A 12,613-nucleotide genomic window follows, 5' to 3' on the forward strand; every position below is an offset into this window, starting at 1 on the left:
CTGTGAAAACAAATTAAAAAACATAAAAATCTCTCAGAGCCAATAACCTGACTACATTTGTAATTTACTTCTTTTGACTCAGACTTATTGCTTGTGCTTTCATAAGTTTCATTTCTCAGATTTTTATTGCCCATTTGTTTAATATTGGTGTTAGTGTTTTATACGTTTTTTTTTTAATCCAATCAAAATTTATTTCTAAAGCACATTTAAAACTACAAAACATAACCAAAGTGCTGTAAAATGAAAAAAAAAAGAGATTAAAAAAAAACAAGGTTAATGTAAAAACAGCAGGACATAGGAAGTAAACATATAAATATCAATATAAGAAGGGGATAAAAAGCCAGCCAGAACCAGGGAATAAAATGTATTTTAAGGTTATAAAATCAGGCAGTGTGGGGGACAGGAGAACATCAGTGGGTGAACTCAGGGTGGTATGGCTGCAAGCTTGGAGGGGACAGCTGAACATGTAGAGGCTGAGTGTTTCAGAGATTTGGCACCACCACAGAAAAGGCTTCAGCTTAGATTTTAGGGCAGTCAGAAGTGACTGATGGGTGGATCTGAGTGTCCTCATGTCCTTTTAATGTTTATCTGTACAACACTTTGGTCAACTTTTGTTGCTTTGAAGATTATTTTTTTGCCTTTATTTGATAGGACAGCCAAAGAGAGACAGGAAATACGGGGAGAAAATGTGGGGGATGCCATGCACCAAACACGCACTAAAACCGGGAATCAATCGTATGACCTGTGCTTTGAGGACTACACCCTCAGCATATGGGTGCCTGCTCTACCAACAGAGCTTAACTGACACCCAACTTTTATTGCTTTTAAATGTGCTTTATAAATATAAAGGGACTGCATTTGGATTTAAAGTTCAACTACCACTTTATCCTTTCTAGTTCTGGTTCTGTTACCTTAATGTGTACTGACTGCTATCATGTACCTCTTAATGCCTGGTCCATTAGAAAATAAACGTCATGTCAGTGAAAAACACTGTCCAAAGATGTATTTTAGCTTGTCTAACATTATACCCTCTGTTATTTAGCTGAAACAAGTCAACTAAAACCTGGGAAGTGAGCCATCTATACCTGACTATTTAGCACACTCACTAGCACAATTAAAAACAATTAAATCAATGGTGTCATTACCATCACACGATAAAAAAATGTAGAAACTAGAAAAGCACTCGGAGAGCACAGACCTCCACCATTAGCCCCATCTCCTAATAGTACAGAATCCTTTAAAAAATTCCTGGATCCAGACGGTGATCTGGATCACTCCCAAAATCTAATCAGTTCTTCCTTATGCCATTTCTGACATTTCCTGAAAATTTCATCAAAATCTGTCTATAACTTTTTGAGTTACGTTGCTAACAAACTAACTAACAAACCCTGCTGATCACATAAGCTCCTTGGCGGAGGTAACAATGGTTTGTAGATATTCATGACAACAGCTGGAGATTGAAAATAACAGTAGATTCCACTGAGAACTGATACTACACTGATCACAAAAATTCAAAACCATATATCAAGAGCTTCTGGAGATTTTAGCAGTATAATGGTGTGCTGTGCTGTTTCTCAGTTGTTTGTACATACAGATGATGGTCTCAGGTCTGTAGTCATCATGAAGAAAACACAATACTTTATTAAGAATCCTTAGCACTTTATTATATAAGATTTTACTTATAAATGCCCCAAAATGTTCACTGGTTTGTGTTTCTGTGGTCGGTTTTCATCAGTGACAAGACTAAAAACTAGCTAAAAATGGATCCTTGATAATAACAGACAAAAAGTTTGTTCAGGTTTGTTAAGAAGACTTATGTGAGACTAAAATGTTAGTGCTGGACTGCTGCAAATTCAGAATCCATGATAATTCACAAGTGTGCTTATTATTTAAGAATTTTCATGAGTAATTTAAATCAATCAAAGGTTTGATAGTGCATTAATATGAGTGGTTTACAGTTATATTAATAATACAATATGGCTGATTAAATTAGTTCAAAGAGAATCAATGATTTGACTAGAGGCTTTTATTAACTAAAACTGGACTAAAATGTTTTAGTTTTTGTGGAAAAAACTGTAAAGTTTAAAATGACACAAATGTTACTAAAAAAACACTTTAATCTAAGGACTTAGACTTTTTTTGGAATAGCTACCAAAATTAACTCTGTTTCTCTCGCTGATTGGGCTCCTTTCACTTGTCTGTCATGTTTGAAAGCATCAAAACGGCACTTTTGGCTTGTTAGAGTTTTGAACTGCAATGCATCATGGTAAATACTGCTGGGATAGTGAACATCAGTTGTTCCCTACTTTTTACAATGCCAAGTGGTATAAAATAAATATACACTACACAGTGTATCACAATGCCTACTCAGAATTCACCACTATGAAATGGAAAATTCATTATAAAGTGCAGTACATAGTGAAGAGGTTGTGATTTCACAGATGTGTGGAAAAAGGAAGTAGATTCAAAAACTAGGATCAGTGCAGGGTTGGAATTCAACTTTTCATTTACCTGCCTCGGTGGCTGGTGGATTTAAATATTTACTATCCACAAACTTTTTTACCAGCCAACCTATTTCAACAAGCAGCATTATTAAATGAGGTGTAATATAAAAATCAAAGTATATAACATTCAAGTTTAAGGCTATGCAATAAGAGGAAGTTGTTGCACAAATAATCCAAACTGTTGCTCATTTCTAACTGCATTTTTTTAAGCAACTTGTCCTGTACTACACCATGCAAATGTTCAACGTGCTTCCAAGAGGAACACTGTAAATTCATCGGTATTTTCCTGCATTAGAAGTTATAGACTCACTACAGTGTGACATTTTTACCTAACTCTTTTTGTGTTTGTTTCAAACACACCTTTGGCAGACATACTAGTTGCAGTGGACAACTAATCTCATATGATACTGAGTCAAACCATCCCAGCCCACAGCTGACTGTAAGTATTTGACAGCAGTTCTGATAGAGGAAGGATGAGGTAGTTTTTGTTTTGGTCAGTGATTGTGTGGATCCGCTTGTCTTTGCTGATAAAGTCCATCAGAACAAGCAGAAAAAAAGGGACAATTACTCTGACTAAATTACTCTTTTAAGTAAGGCTACTTTTATCTACCTGCTCCAGAGGATAGTAAATTAAGCAGCACTGCTCCAAAATACCTGCATTTGGCTGATGACGGGTGCTAATTTCCCACCCTGGATCAGTGTCAGAACAACTTTTTCAAAGCATTAACATCTATTTGAATTATACTGCATAATCTAACTTAGTATTTTTCTGAAAAACCTTGAAATAAACGTTACATATTCAGTGAAATATATATATAGCTACATTTTTGCCCCAGTACCCCCCAGAGGAATGTCATGACATGGACATTTATGTTATATCTTGAGTTTTGACAGTCTAGGGTAAACTGTTCTTTCCCATAATGCCCCTTGGGCATGGAATAACTACAAAAGAGCTAAAATAAGACATCTCTTTTATTTAAAGAACGCAATGTCAGAGGTATGAGATTGTTTCCTTAAGAATCAACTGTCAAAGACAGCTGGTTTTAAATTGTGATTTTTTCATGTTGTGTTGTTTAAGCTGGGTTTTTGTGATATTGTGTGGCCACTAGCTGTACAATAAAAGTAAAATAAAAGGTGACTTTCCATCTAATTTGGACCCCATGTGACAAAGATTGATTAAAAATGCAGAGAAATCTTTTCATTGATTAAAAAACTGATAAGAAAATGATTCAGTTTAAGCCCATTAAAGTGTCAAGTCATAGAAAGTTTTCTAAAAAGCATTTAAATGTGTGTGTATTGTGACTTGTTTCAACAGATTTGCAGGTGAGACAAACTGATGTTCATATTCATATATTTTATATAATGTATATCAAACTAAAACTAATACAGCATCAAACTTAAAAAGGATCAAGAGGGAAAAAAAAGAAAAAAAGAACTGAAAACTGAGCAATCCGTTGGTGTGTAGAGCAGTGGGTGTTAAAACCAGGGGGAGGCTGAGAGGGCACTTCAGACGCCGCAGGTGTCCCGTCACGACTCGTCCCCGCGGCAGACAGCGGACAGAGGGGAGCGGGGGGAGAAGGGGGAAGAGGGGAAGGAAAAAAGAGGTTGGGAAAGGTTAAATGGGTAAATACAGGTGGAGATGAGACAGCCCAGACATCTGCTGGGTGACTTCTCCTCTTGCTGTTTATTTTATTTTTATTTCACTTTTTAACTTTTTTTTCCTGGGATGTCAAACACAAAAACCATGTTCTAAAAAAGCAGCCTCAGTGTTTTGATTATGGAAACGAGGGGAGCAAGTCCTTTTTTTCCTGTGACAAAGATTTGTCGATTCAGTCTCTCAGTGCTGTCATGGTTCTGTTGAGTGTTTGTGAGAGAAAACCGTGACACAGAAGCTGTGTACGTGAAGTTGTGTCAGAGGAGAAAGAGAGAAAGACAGGCGGGTTTTAGGGGAGGTGAATGTTTGGCTGTGTGCTTGTGATACTGTCTTTGCTCCTCTGTGCAACACGTGTACACGGGGGCGTTCAAGTGCCACGACCAGGCTGAGGGCAGAGAAGCTTACTTGCACTTGTGTGTCACTGGATGTGCATGCCAGTGTGTTAATGTTTGTCTGAGAGGATGGTCTGGTGTGTTGCTGTGTGTATGTGTGGCGTGTGTGCACTGCAGGCCCAGACTGGTGAGGCCTATGCTCGGTGACGAGTGTGTGTCCAGCCAGTTCATCTGTCAGTCTGTCAGTCGGACCTCTCGCCTGTCACAAGGCCACTTCCTACTCTTTAGCCTCCAGGAAGAGTGTCTCCTGTGGGAACAACTTGGCCTCCAGCAGAGTTGACCCCGGGTCCAGCTGGGTGATCTGAGAAGAGGTGAGAGAGGACAGTAGAGGGAACATATTAGACCACAATTTAGTTTCATTTATTATCAGTCCTACATGGATTTCTTTAAAGCTCCACTGTGAAGCTTTTGTTTTATGATGATTTTGGCGCCCCCTGTGGATCAAGAGGGACATCTCATCTCCTTACTTCTCGTCTGAGCTGCAAAGACATCATCTTTAAACTGAATGGTCATAGTCAGCATCTTTTTGACACTTTTATTGCTTTAAAACCTGTTGAAACTCACTGTCTGATGTAAAGGGTGACTGATTGATAGGAGTTACTCATCTGAGTAGTTTGCCCAAATGATGCCAGCTCCTCCCCTTTCTGTGTGAAAATGTTACATCAAAATGAATGGCAGTAAATGGGAAAGATTGGGTGATTAGTGATTTAAAAGCATAAAATACAAAAACTGCATGGTTCAGCAATTATTGAGAGCCAAAATCCAATGGTCAGTGAGATAAACGAATAAACAAGGACATTTATAAAAAAGTACTTGCATTGTAGCAATATGAAATAAACAAAATTATAGATGAATATCAGCATCTGTTCAGGCTCTCTGGACAAACAGGTCACATCATGTGACTTGAGATGTCATAAACCGAAATCACAGACCTTTCATGTGTTGGATCTGAACACTAAAATGTGTAATCTGTTGAATAGGGATTTTGTCCATAGAATTATAAAAATTAAGAGCACAGAGAATTTTGACACGTGTTACAATCATAGTTACAAAGCAACTCTAGCTGATTGTGTGGTGCATCAGAGTCACATTTTTTACCCCTGTGATTAATTAATTAATTGAAATTAATCAAAAATTGTGACAGAATGAGTAACTCTATTTATTGATGTATTTATAGTTGTATACGTGAATATATTTATACTTCACTACTCTTTGCAACACAAAAACATTATACATTGTTGTATCTGCAGTAGGAACATAATATCTATATTGCAAATATAGCAGGTTAATAGTTCTCATAAGGTCAACTTAACACCTCATTGCTTTTAGTTTAGTTTTTGTAATTGTATCCTGTTGAGCGTCTTTTAAAATCCAATGATCCCTCTAGGATAGAAAATCACTCTCTGTATCTCTATCTAACTAAATATATCCATTTCTGCACATTATTGTCTGAAACTACTTCATCAGTTTTTCCAGAACTCATTGCTAAATTCATGCCTTACAGTTTTATGGCAGGGTATATACAGAAAATCTGACATTAAATTTAAAACTAGGTTTCATAGTTAATCACAGTTAATCATAGGATTTCTGTAGTTAATTATGATTAATTGCCCCATTTTATTCCATTCTAAAATTCCTCTAAACTGCATTTAAATCTGTTTTTGTGTCATGTTAGAGGATTCTACTCTCCTGAACTAAGAGTAACAGACATCCAGTACTGATACAGACCTGCTTTAATAGGTAAAGTGAGGATTTTAATTTGAACTTAATCACAGAAAAAGGAACTTGTTATGCAGTAAAAAGGAAATTTGTGAACATTAAAAATCAAATGGTTGCGGTGACTTCTCTGTGAGATTTTAAAACTGAAATGAGACACTGAGGATCAGTGGTGGACTTATTTTACATCATGGTGACTGCAGGAAGATGCTGACTTGGCTTAACCCCTTAAAATCTGATAACTCAAATAATAGCCAGAAAATTTTCATTTTTGGAACTGAGATGTTAACTAACCCTTTTACTGAAATCCAAAAAAAAGAAAAACTGTCATATAAATTCATCTTTGCATATCATATTTGATACATCAGGTGTTTTTGGCATCTGATAATCCACTGGAGGGCATTTAAAAAAATAATTTATCAGATTGTATTCAAAAGGTATTTAAGAAATGTATTTATCATGTTGATTAGATAGAGGTTTCATAAAGCGTGTATCAACTATTATATAATAGACTTTAAAGGGTTAACCAAAGTTTGTTGAAGGCAAAAATGAAGCATGTGATTAATCACGATTTAAAATATTAGTGCACTAGTTGTGGATCATAGTTAATCACGATTCATGAGATTAATCTTGACAGCCCTATTTAAATTTTTTTGAGACCTTTTTCAAGACCCTCTTCATACATTTTACTCCTACATTTGACTCTATCATATTAACATGATTACATACATGTTTAGTGCTGATAGCAAAACAAAAATGTGACATTAAAGAAAATAAAATGCCAGTAATGTTGTATGGTAGTACGCAAATCAGGCATTCTTGGAGAATTTTGATAATAGACTGTGAAAAAAAAAATGATATCATAAGGTCGATGAATGGAAAGCCTTGTTATCACTTAAGCGACTTTAAAGCGGTTATACTAGAATCTAAAAGGCTAAGATGTTTGTACTACAGTTAAAGCTAAAAAGTAGGACAACATACATTTAGGTTTTAAAGAAAAATGAAAACAAGATACAATTGCTCATTTTAGGATACTTATAGTGGTCTGTAATTCTGATATAAAGCTTTTTAAAGCCCACAACCTCTTTAGACAACTATAAAACATAAAAAAACAACCACATTTAAAACCATATAGTCTAGCATTTAAAACTTTGTAATACTTTGAAAAGCCCTAATTGGCCACTTTGATTTATAAACTTTTAATCATTTTTAAGACCATGCAGACACCCTGTACAATATAATCCTGTCCCCTTTTCCCCTACAACCGTCAGAACTCTTCATAATAATGCTCAGCAACGATGATATCAACACTAGTCTGAGCAGTCACACTTTTATAAAAAAATATGGCACTAACAGAGGCTAATGCCACACAAGCAAATGACATTTAAACTTTCACAAATGTCATAGTCAGATTTGTCCATTTAACTGTGGATAGGGTCCCAGTCTTACTAAAATCCCTGTGTGACCACATCTGCCCTGCGACCCAGGCTGGGAAACAGTGAAGCTTTACTGCTGACTTCATTAAATGGAGGTGTGTATGTGAAGGAGAGTGTGAAATGTGTGTATTATTCTAACATGTTGTTTAAAGTTAAAGCAGTAATCTGAGCAGTGAGAGTGTTGTTTCCCCGAGAGGACCATCAGGTTTGTTTTCTTAAAAAGGCTCCAATCCAGGACAAACTGATGAAGGTTACAGGACAGGGGAGGAAGAGTGTGAGAGAGAGAAAAAGAGAGGGAAAGGGGGAATAAAGAACTTTTTGTATTTCGAGCAGCTTATAATGACTAAATTTAGCTGGAAACAGAGAAACATTTATCTGTGTTCAAAACTCTGCACAGCATCTATTGTCTAAAAGCAGATGAATAAAGCAGTACCACCCACAACGGAGCAGATCGAGTTAGCTTACATGGCCTGTTTTTTTTTTTTTAAACAGGACAATTTGACTCTCTCTCTGACACCCACCAACGCTGTGAGCCTCTTAGCTTATGTGAGCTAATCACCAGAGGGGTTGTGTTACATCGGGCCAATCTAACACCTGGGCTGAATGGGTGAGCTGGTGTGACACTGAGATGTGTCCTGGGCTTATCTGATGACTGCTGCGTCAGCTCCTCTGATTAGGGCTCCTATTCTAACCTCACAGCAGGATAATTAACCCACTCCCTGTACCTGCTGTAGAAAGTCAGAGGTCAAGCTAGCATGGTAAAGGTCGACCTCACAACAAGCAGTGGGAGACGCAAGGCTGCAAAGAATTAAATAAAGACTCTGACCATGAACTGAACCACAGCTTCCCTAACATTTGGTCCATTTAGAGCAAACAAGTGTTCTTTAAGTATTTTTAAGTCCATAAGGATTAATTATTTTTAAGTGTTTTTCAGATGAGTCACTGATTCAACCTGATTTACAACCTTGAAGAGCCACAGAGGACACTTCCTTGTTTTCAAGGATGTTGACAGGATATTTGATGCTAATTACATACATAAATGGAAAAATAAGTATTAAATAATTCAAAGGGCAGAGAGAAGTAGAGCAGAGTTACAAACAGATCCATTCATTACTAGAGTGTTTTTAAAGTTTAAGTGATGATTTTAACATATGCTGTAAAATTTTCTAACTGTGAGCATCCCAGAAAATAAAAGATCTCCCAGTTTCTGTGTTTGCGTGTGGGACTAGAAGCATCGGCTGAAAAATAAACATGATCTCTTCAATCAAAAGAGGTCATTATATTTTTTTAACATTTGAGAGTAGTCCTTCTTGTTTGTAGTGGGAACAATCTCACAGCTGCATGGTAATAAACAGTGAGTCTATGTTAGCACCTGAAAACTGTAATATGAGACTTAAGGCACTGATATGAGTAAACACTCAAAATAATTAAAACAATCTACACATTTAATCTTGTGATGACTGCACAATCTGCAAAACTGGAGGCTGTTCAAGGACTCTGAGAAAAGGGTGAGAAAATTACAAAAAGAAGGAGAGTAAATTAGGTGAAGGTGCGGAGGACACATCAGCATCAGACAATCTCCCATGGGTGTTTGGAAATGTCACACTCTGCACACGCCGGCGCTCTTTGACTCCGTGTCCTTCATCTCCTTGTCCTCATTTCAACGTGTCATTTAGACACTTGACTTCTCAGCGGGGTCCCAAGGAGCCCCGTTGTGGGCAGGGTGGGGCTGCCACATCTAGCCTGTGCCCTTCACCTAGTCAGCCGCCTCATAGCCCGGCAGGGAGCGAGACACCATAAGGAGAATTAAAATAGTGTGTGCGTATGCCAGTGTCTTTAAAAAGTGTGTTTGCTGCAAACATATTCCATCCCAACGGAGGAGAAAACGACCAACGGGGCAACTGCGCTCCTTTTCCCACCTCAGGAGCAGCGCATCGCAAATGGCTGCCATGCTAATGAACCCGACAGGCTGTTATGACACCACAGCATCAGGTAGGAGTAAATGAGGCTTTGGGGTGGAGCAGGTGTGTGAGTGTGTGTGTAGACTACATATAAGCATGTGTGTGCTCTCAATGAATTTGGGACGAGAGTTTGAGCTCGCAGTGCACAAGGGAGAGACGATGGGGGGAGAGCAGCATCTGACTCTGAAAAAGAAAGTAGGGAAACAAGATGCCACACTGACACAGGAGACGGGCGCCATCGGTGATTGTTTACATTGTTATCCAATTAACAGACCATAAGCATGGAGGCATCTGTCAACAAACAAAGCTGTTGTTTTTCCTCTGCTCTGCCTAAGCCATATTCTTTCCTCCTGTGCCTACACAGCCATGCATACATACATACATACATACATAAGACAGACAAAACCTAGCTCTCTGCTTTGCAGTTTGTTTTTAACCTTGAGTCAATATAATTTTCATCAGCCAATTTAAATCAAATCAATCAGCTGCAGCAGGGAACAGTCAGACTGTTTTAAAACATTTAATTAATTTTGAGAAGTTTTAATGAGAATAAATTGCATTAGTGGAGAAAAAGGTGTTCCAGTTGTTAATTAAAAATACACAAATTAACAAAAAACAACTGAATTTTACTCAAAACCTAAGTAGATAATACAATATCTGGAAGCCACGCATTAAAAGCCAGCATTTGAAACTGGAAGCAAACAAAAAGACAGATGGTGCTTCTTGACAATCTTTGATATTTTGTCTTTAATTCCCAATGAAAAATTGTATGACATAAACTGATCAGCTAATATCAACCCCATGTATCTGGCATTATCATACAGCAGATTTCATCAGTTAAAACCCCATAATTAGCTTTTAATGTGAAATTTTAAAATAAATACCACAACTGTAAGTCACTTGATTCAAATGAATAAAACACACTGATAAACGAGGCGGCGACACTCGGCAACGCTCAGCCGTGAAAGGAAAGAAAGGAAAAATAAACACAGGCCCTCAAGATGTCCGCTTCCAACATAATCAAACGTGCAGCTGAAATAACGCATTTTTAATGAAGCCATTACAGGCCCTACTATGTTAATTAAAACCAAATAACTTGTCTGTTTTAAACTAGTGTTGTCAAGTGTTTATTTGGCCAATTACAAAAGCAGTGGGAGATCATTATCTGCTGCCAGGAGCGTTGACAGCACGACGCGCCGGGGCGTTAACATAAAAGAACAGACCAGAATATGGGACTTCAAAGGGAGAAATGCGGTGCAAAGACCGAACAAGGGGAAGGACTGAGAGGGAAAACGGAAAATCAGGGAATGGGAAAAGACATAAAGTTATACTGGTTCATGCTAAAATTACATTTCCTTTAAGGATAAAACAGAAAAGAGAGATGGGATAATCAGAATGGAGAAAGACACAAGCACAGTGAGAATATAAGCACAAGTGACAGGAGCTCTAAGATCAGTGAGGTAGGGAGGCAGGAGGAGAAAAGAAGAGGAGGGAAAAGAAGACAGAGGGAGGGAAAAACTGGAAGGAAGAAAAGGATAGGGATAAAGGTGAGGAGGGGGCAAAGAACCCCCTTGGGGTAAAGACAGCAGTCAACATTTCATAGGATTTCCTCTAGATGTGTTTATAGCTTGTTAAAATAATCTGTTTTGACAAAAAAATTTGTCCCTGATGTGGTTTACCAAAAATAAAATCATTATAAATGTACCAAAAATTAAAATCTACTTCTTTAATACTTATTTTCTGGTGATGCGATGTTCAGGTCCTATATGTGAAGTAGTTTTTGCAGTAAAATATTAACCTCCGATTTAAGGTAAGCACCGGGAAACATTTCCTGTTCATCTAACAGATGTAAAACAAGCTTTTGGTGCAAAAATCTGCATGTGGAATAGTCGTAACTTTGCATCATGTGATCATGCATGATACTTCCATGTATGGTGGCTCCTTTTATAAGGTGCAATAACAACTTTTTAACTTTTCATGGGCATGGTGTGAGATAACAACTAACAAGGTTTTATGAGCACTGCATGCATGTCAGTCTCAACAATCTTGTAAATGTCTACACTTGATGTGAAGCTTAATTAATGCTCTTCAACTTATTTGTGCACTGTGGTCTCTTTTTGTCTATTCATGCTCTTTGCAGCTGTAACACTGCAAAGTTTTGGGGATAAATATCTGCATGATGCTTGTATCTGCAGCTCAAAAAGCTCAAAAAGCTATCTTTACAGCCTTTATATCTGCAAAATTTATGAAAACATTTTGGACTTTTCAGGAGAACCAGCAGCTATATCTTTGCTGATGTATTAGTAATTTTTTTACGCCCATTCATTATTCATTAAACTTTTAAAAAATGTTATTTTCTTATACTGAAGAACAATTTAACAGCAGAGAAAAAACAATATGCAAATCACCAGTCCGTGGAATAAATACAGTAGCTCTGATACAACTGTAAACATTAGTGTCTCTTTAAAGAGCTTTATAAAAGTCCTTTTTCCCAATTTTTGTAAAATCTGATTGTTGAATATGAGAGTCTCCATTTCCCCATCTATGATTTTCATCCAGAGGGGCATTTCCTCATGACTGCTTTCTTGGCTGCTGCCTGTAAAAATTAAACCAAATATCTGTCCTCACATTGAACATCATTCACTGTCAGGCTACCGAGATATAACACTGCAAACTTCTTTGGTAATTCATAACCCAACATTACTTTCAGCTCCTTTCATACATCATATATATATATATATATATATATATACACAAACATATATATAAATATAAACATGATTTACATGTATTTCTCCAAACAATCTCCAGCATATTTTTCGTGCCTTTAAAAGACACTTTTGATCTTTGGAGTAAATAAAAATCTGATCATAATTTTTCAACCAAATGTTTTCCATATCCTAGAGCTGGTAGTTGTTTGTTGGATGTTACGTATATTATGCCAGTCTTC

General features: G+C 37.1%; 1 protein-coding gene across 1 annotated transcript in view; it reads right to left on the reverse strand.

Moving 5' to 3' along the window:
• Positions 1-3,838: 3,838 nt before the first annotated feature.
• faf1 (Fas (TNFRSF6) associated factor 1) overlaps positions 3,839-12,613 on the reverse strand; it is an 89,167-nt gene continuing 80,392 nt past the window's right edge. The window contains exon 19 of the mRNA XM_041791611.1: positions 3,839-4,851. Coding sequence (XP_041647545.1) covers positions 4,768-4,851 — 84 coding nt within the window. The 3' untranslated portion in view covers positions 3,839-4,767. The remainder of the gene's footprint in view (positions 4,852-12,613) is intronic.

The sequence above is a fragment of the Cheilinus undulatus genome, linkage group 7 (assembly GCF_018320785.1).
Source record: "Cheilinus undulatus linkage group 7, ASM1832078v1, whole genome shotgun sequence".
NCBI lineage: Eukaryota > Metazoa > Chordata > Actinopteri > Labriformes > Labridae > Cheilinus > Cheilinus undulatus.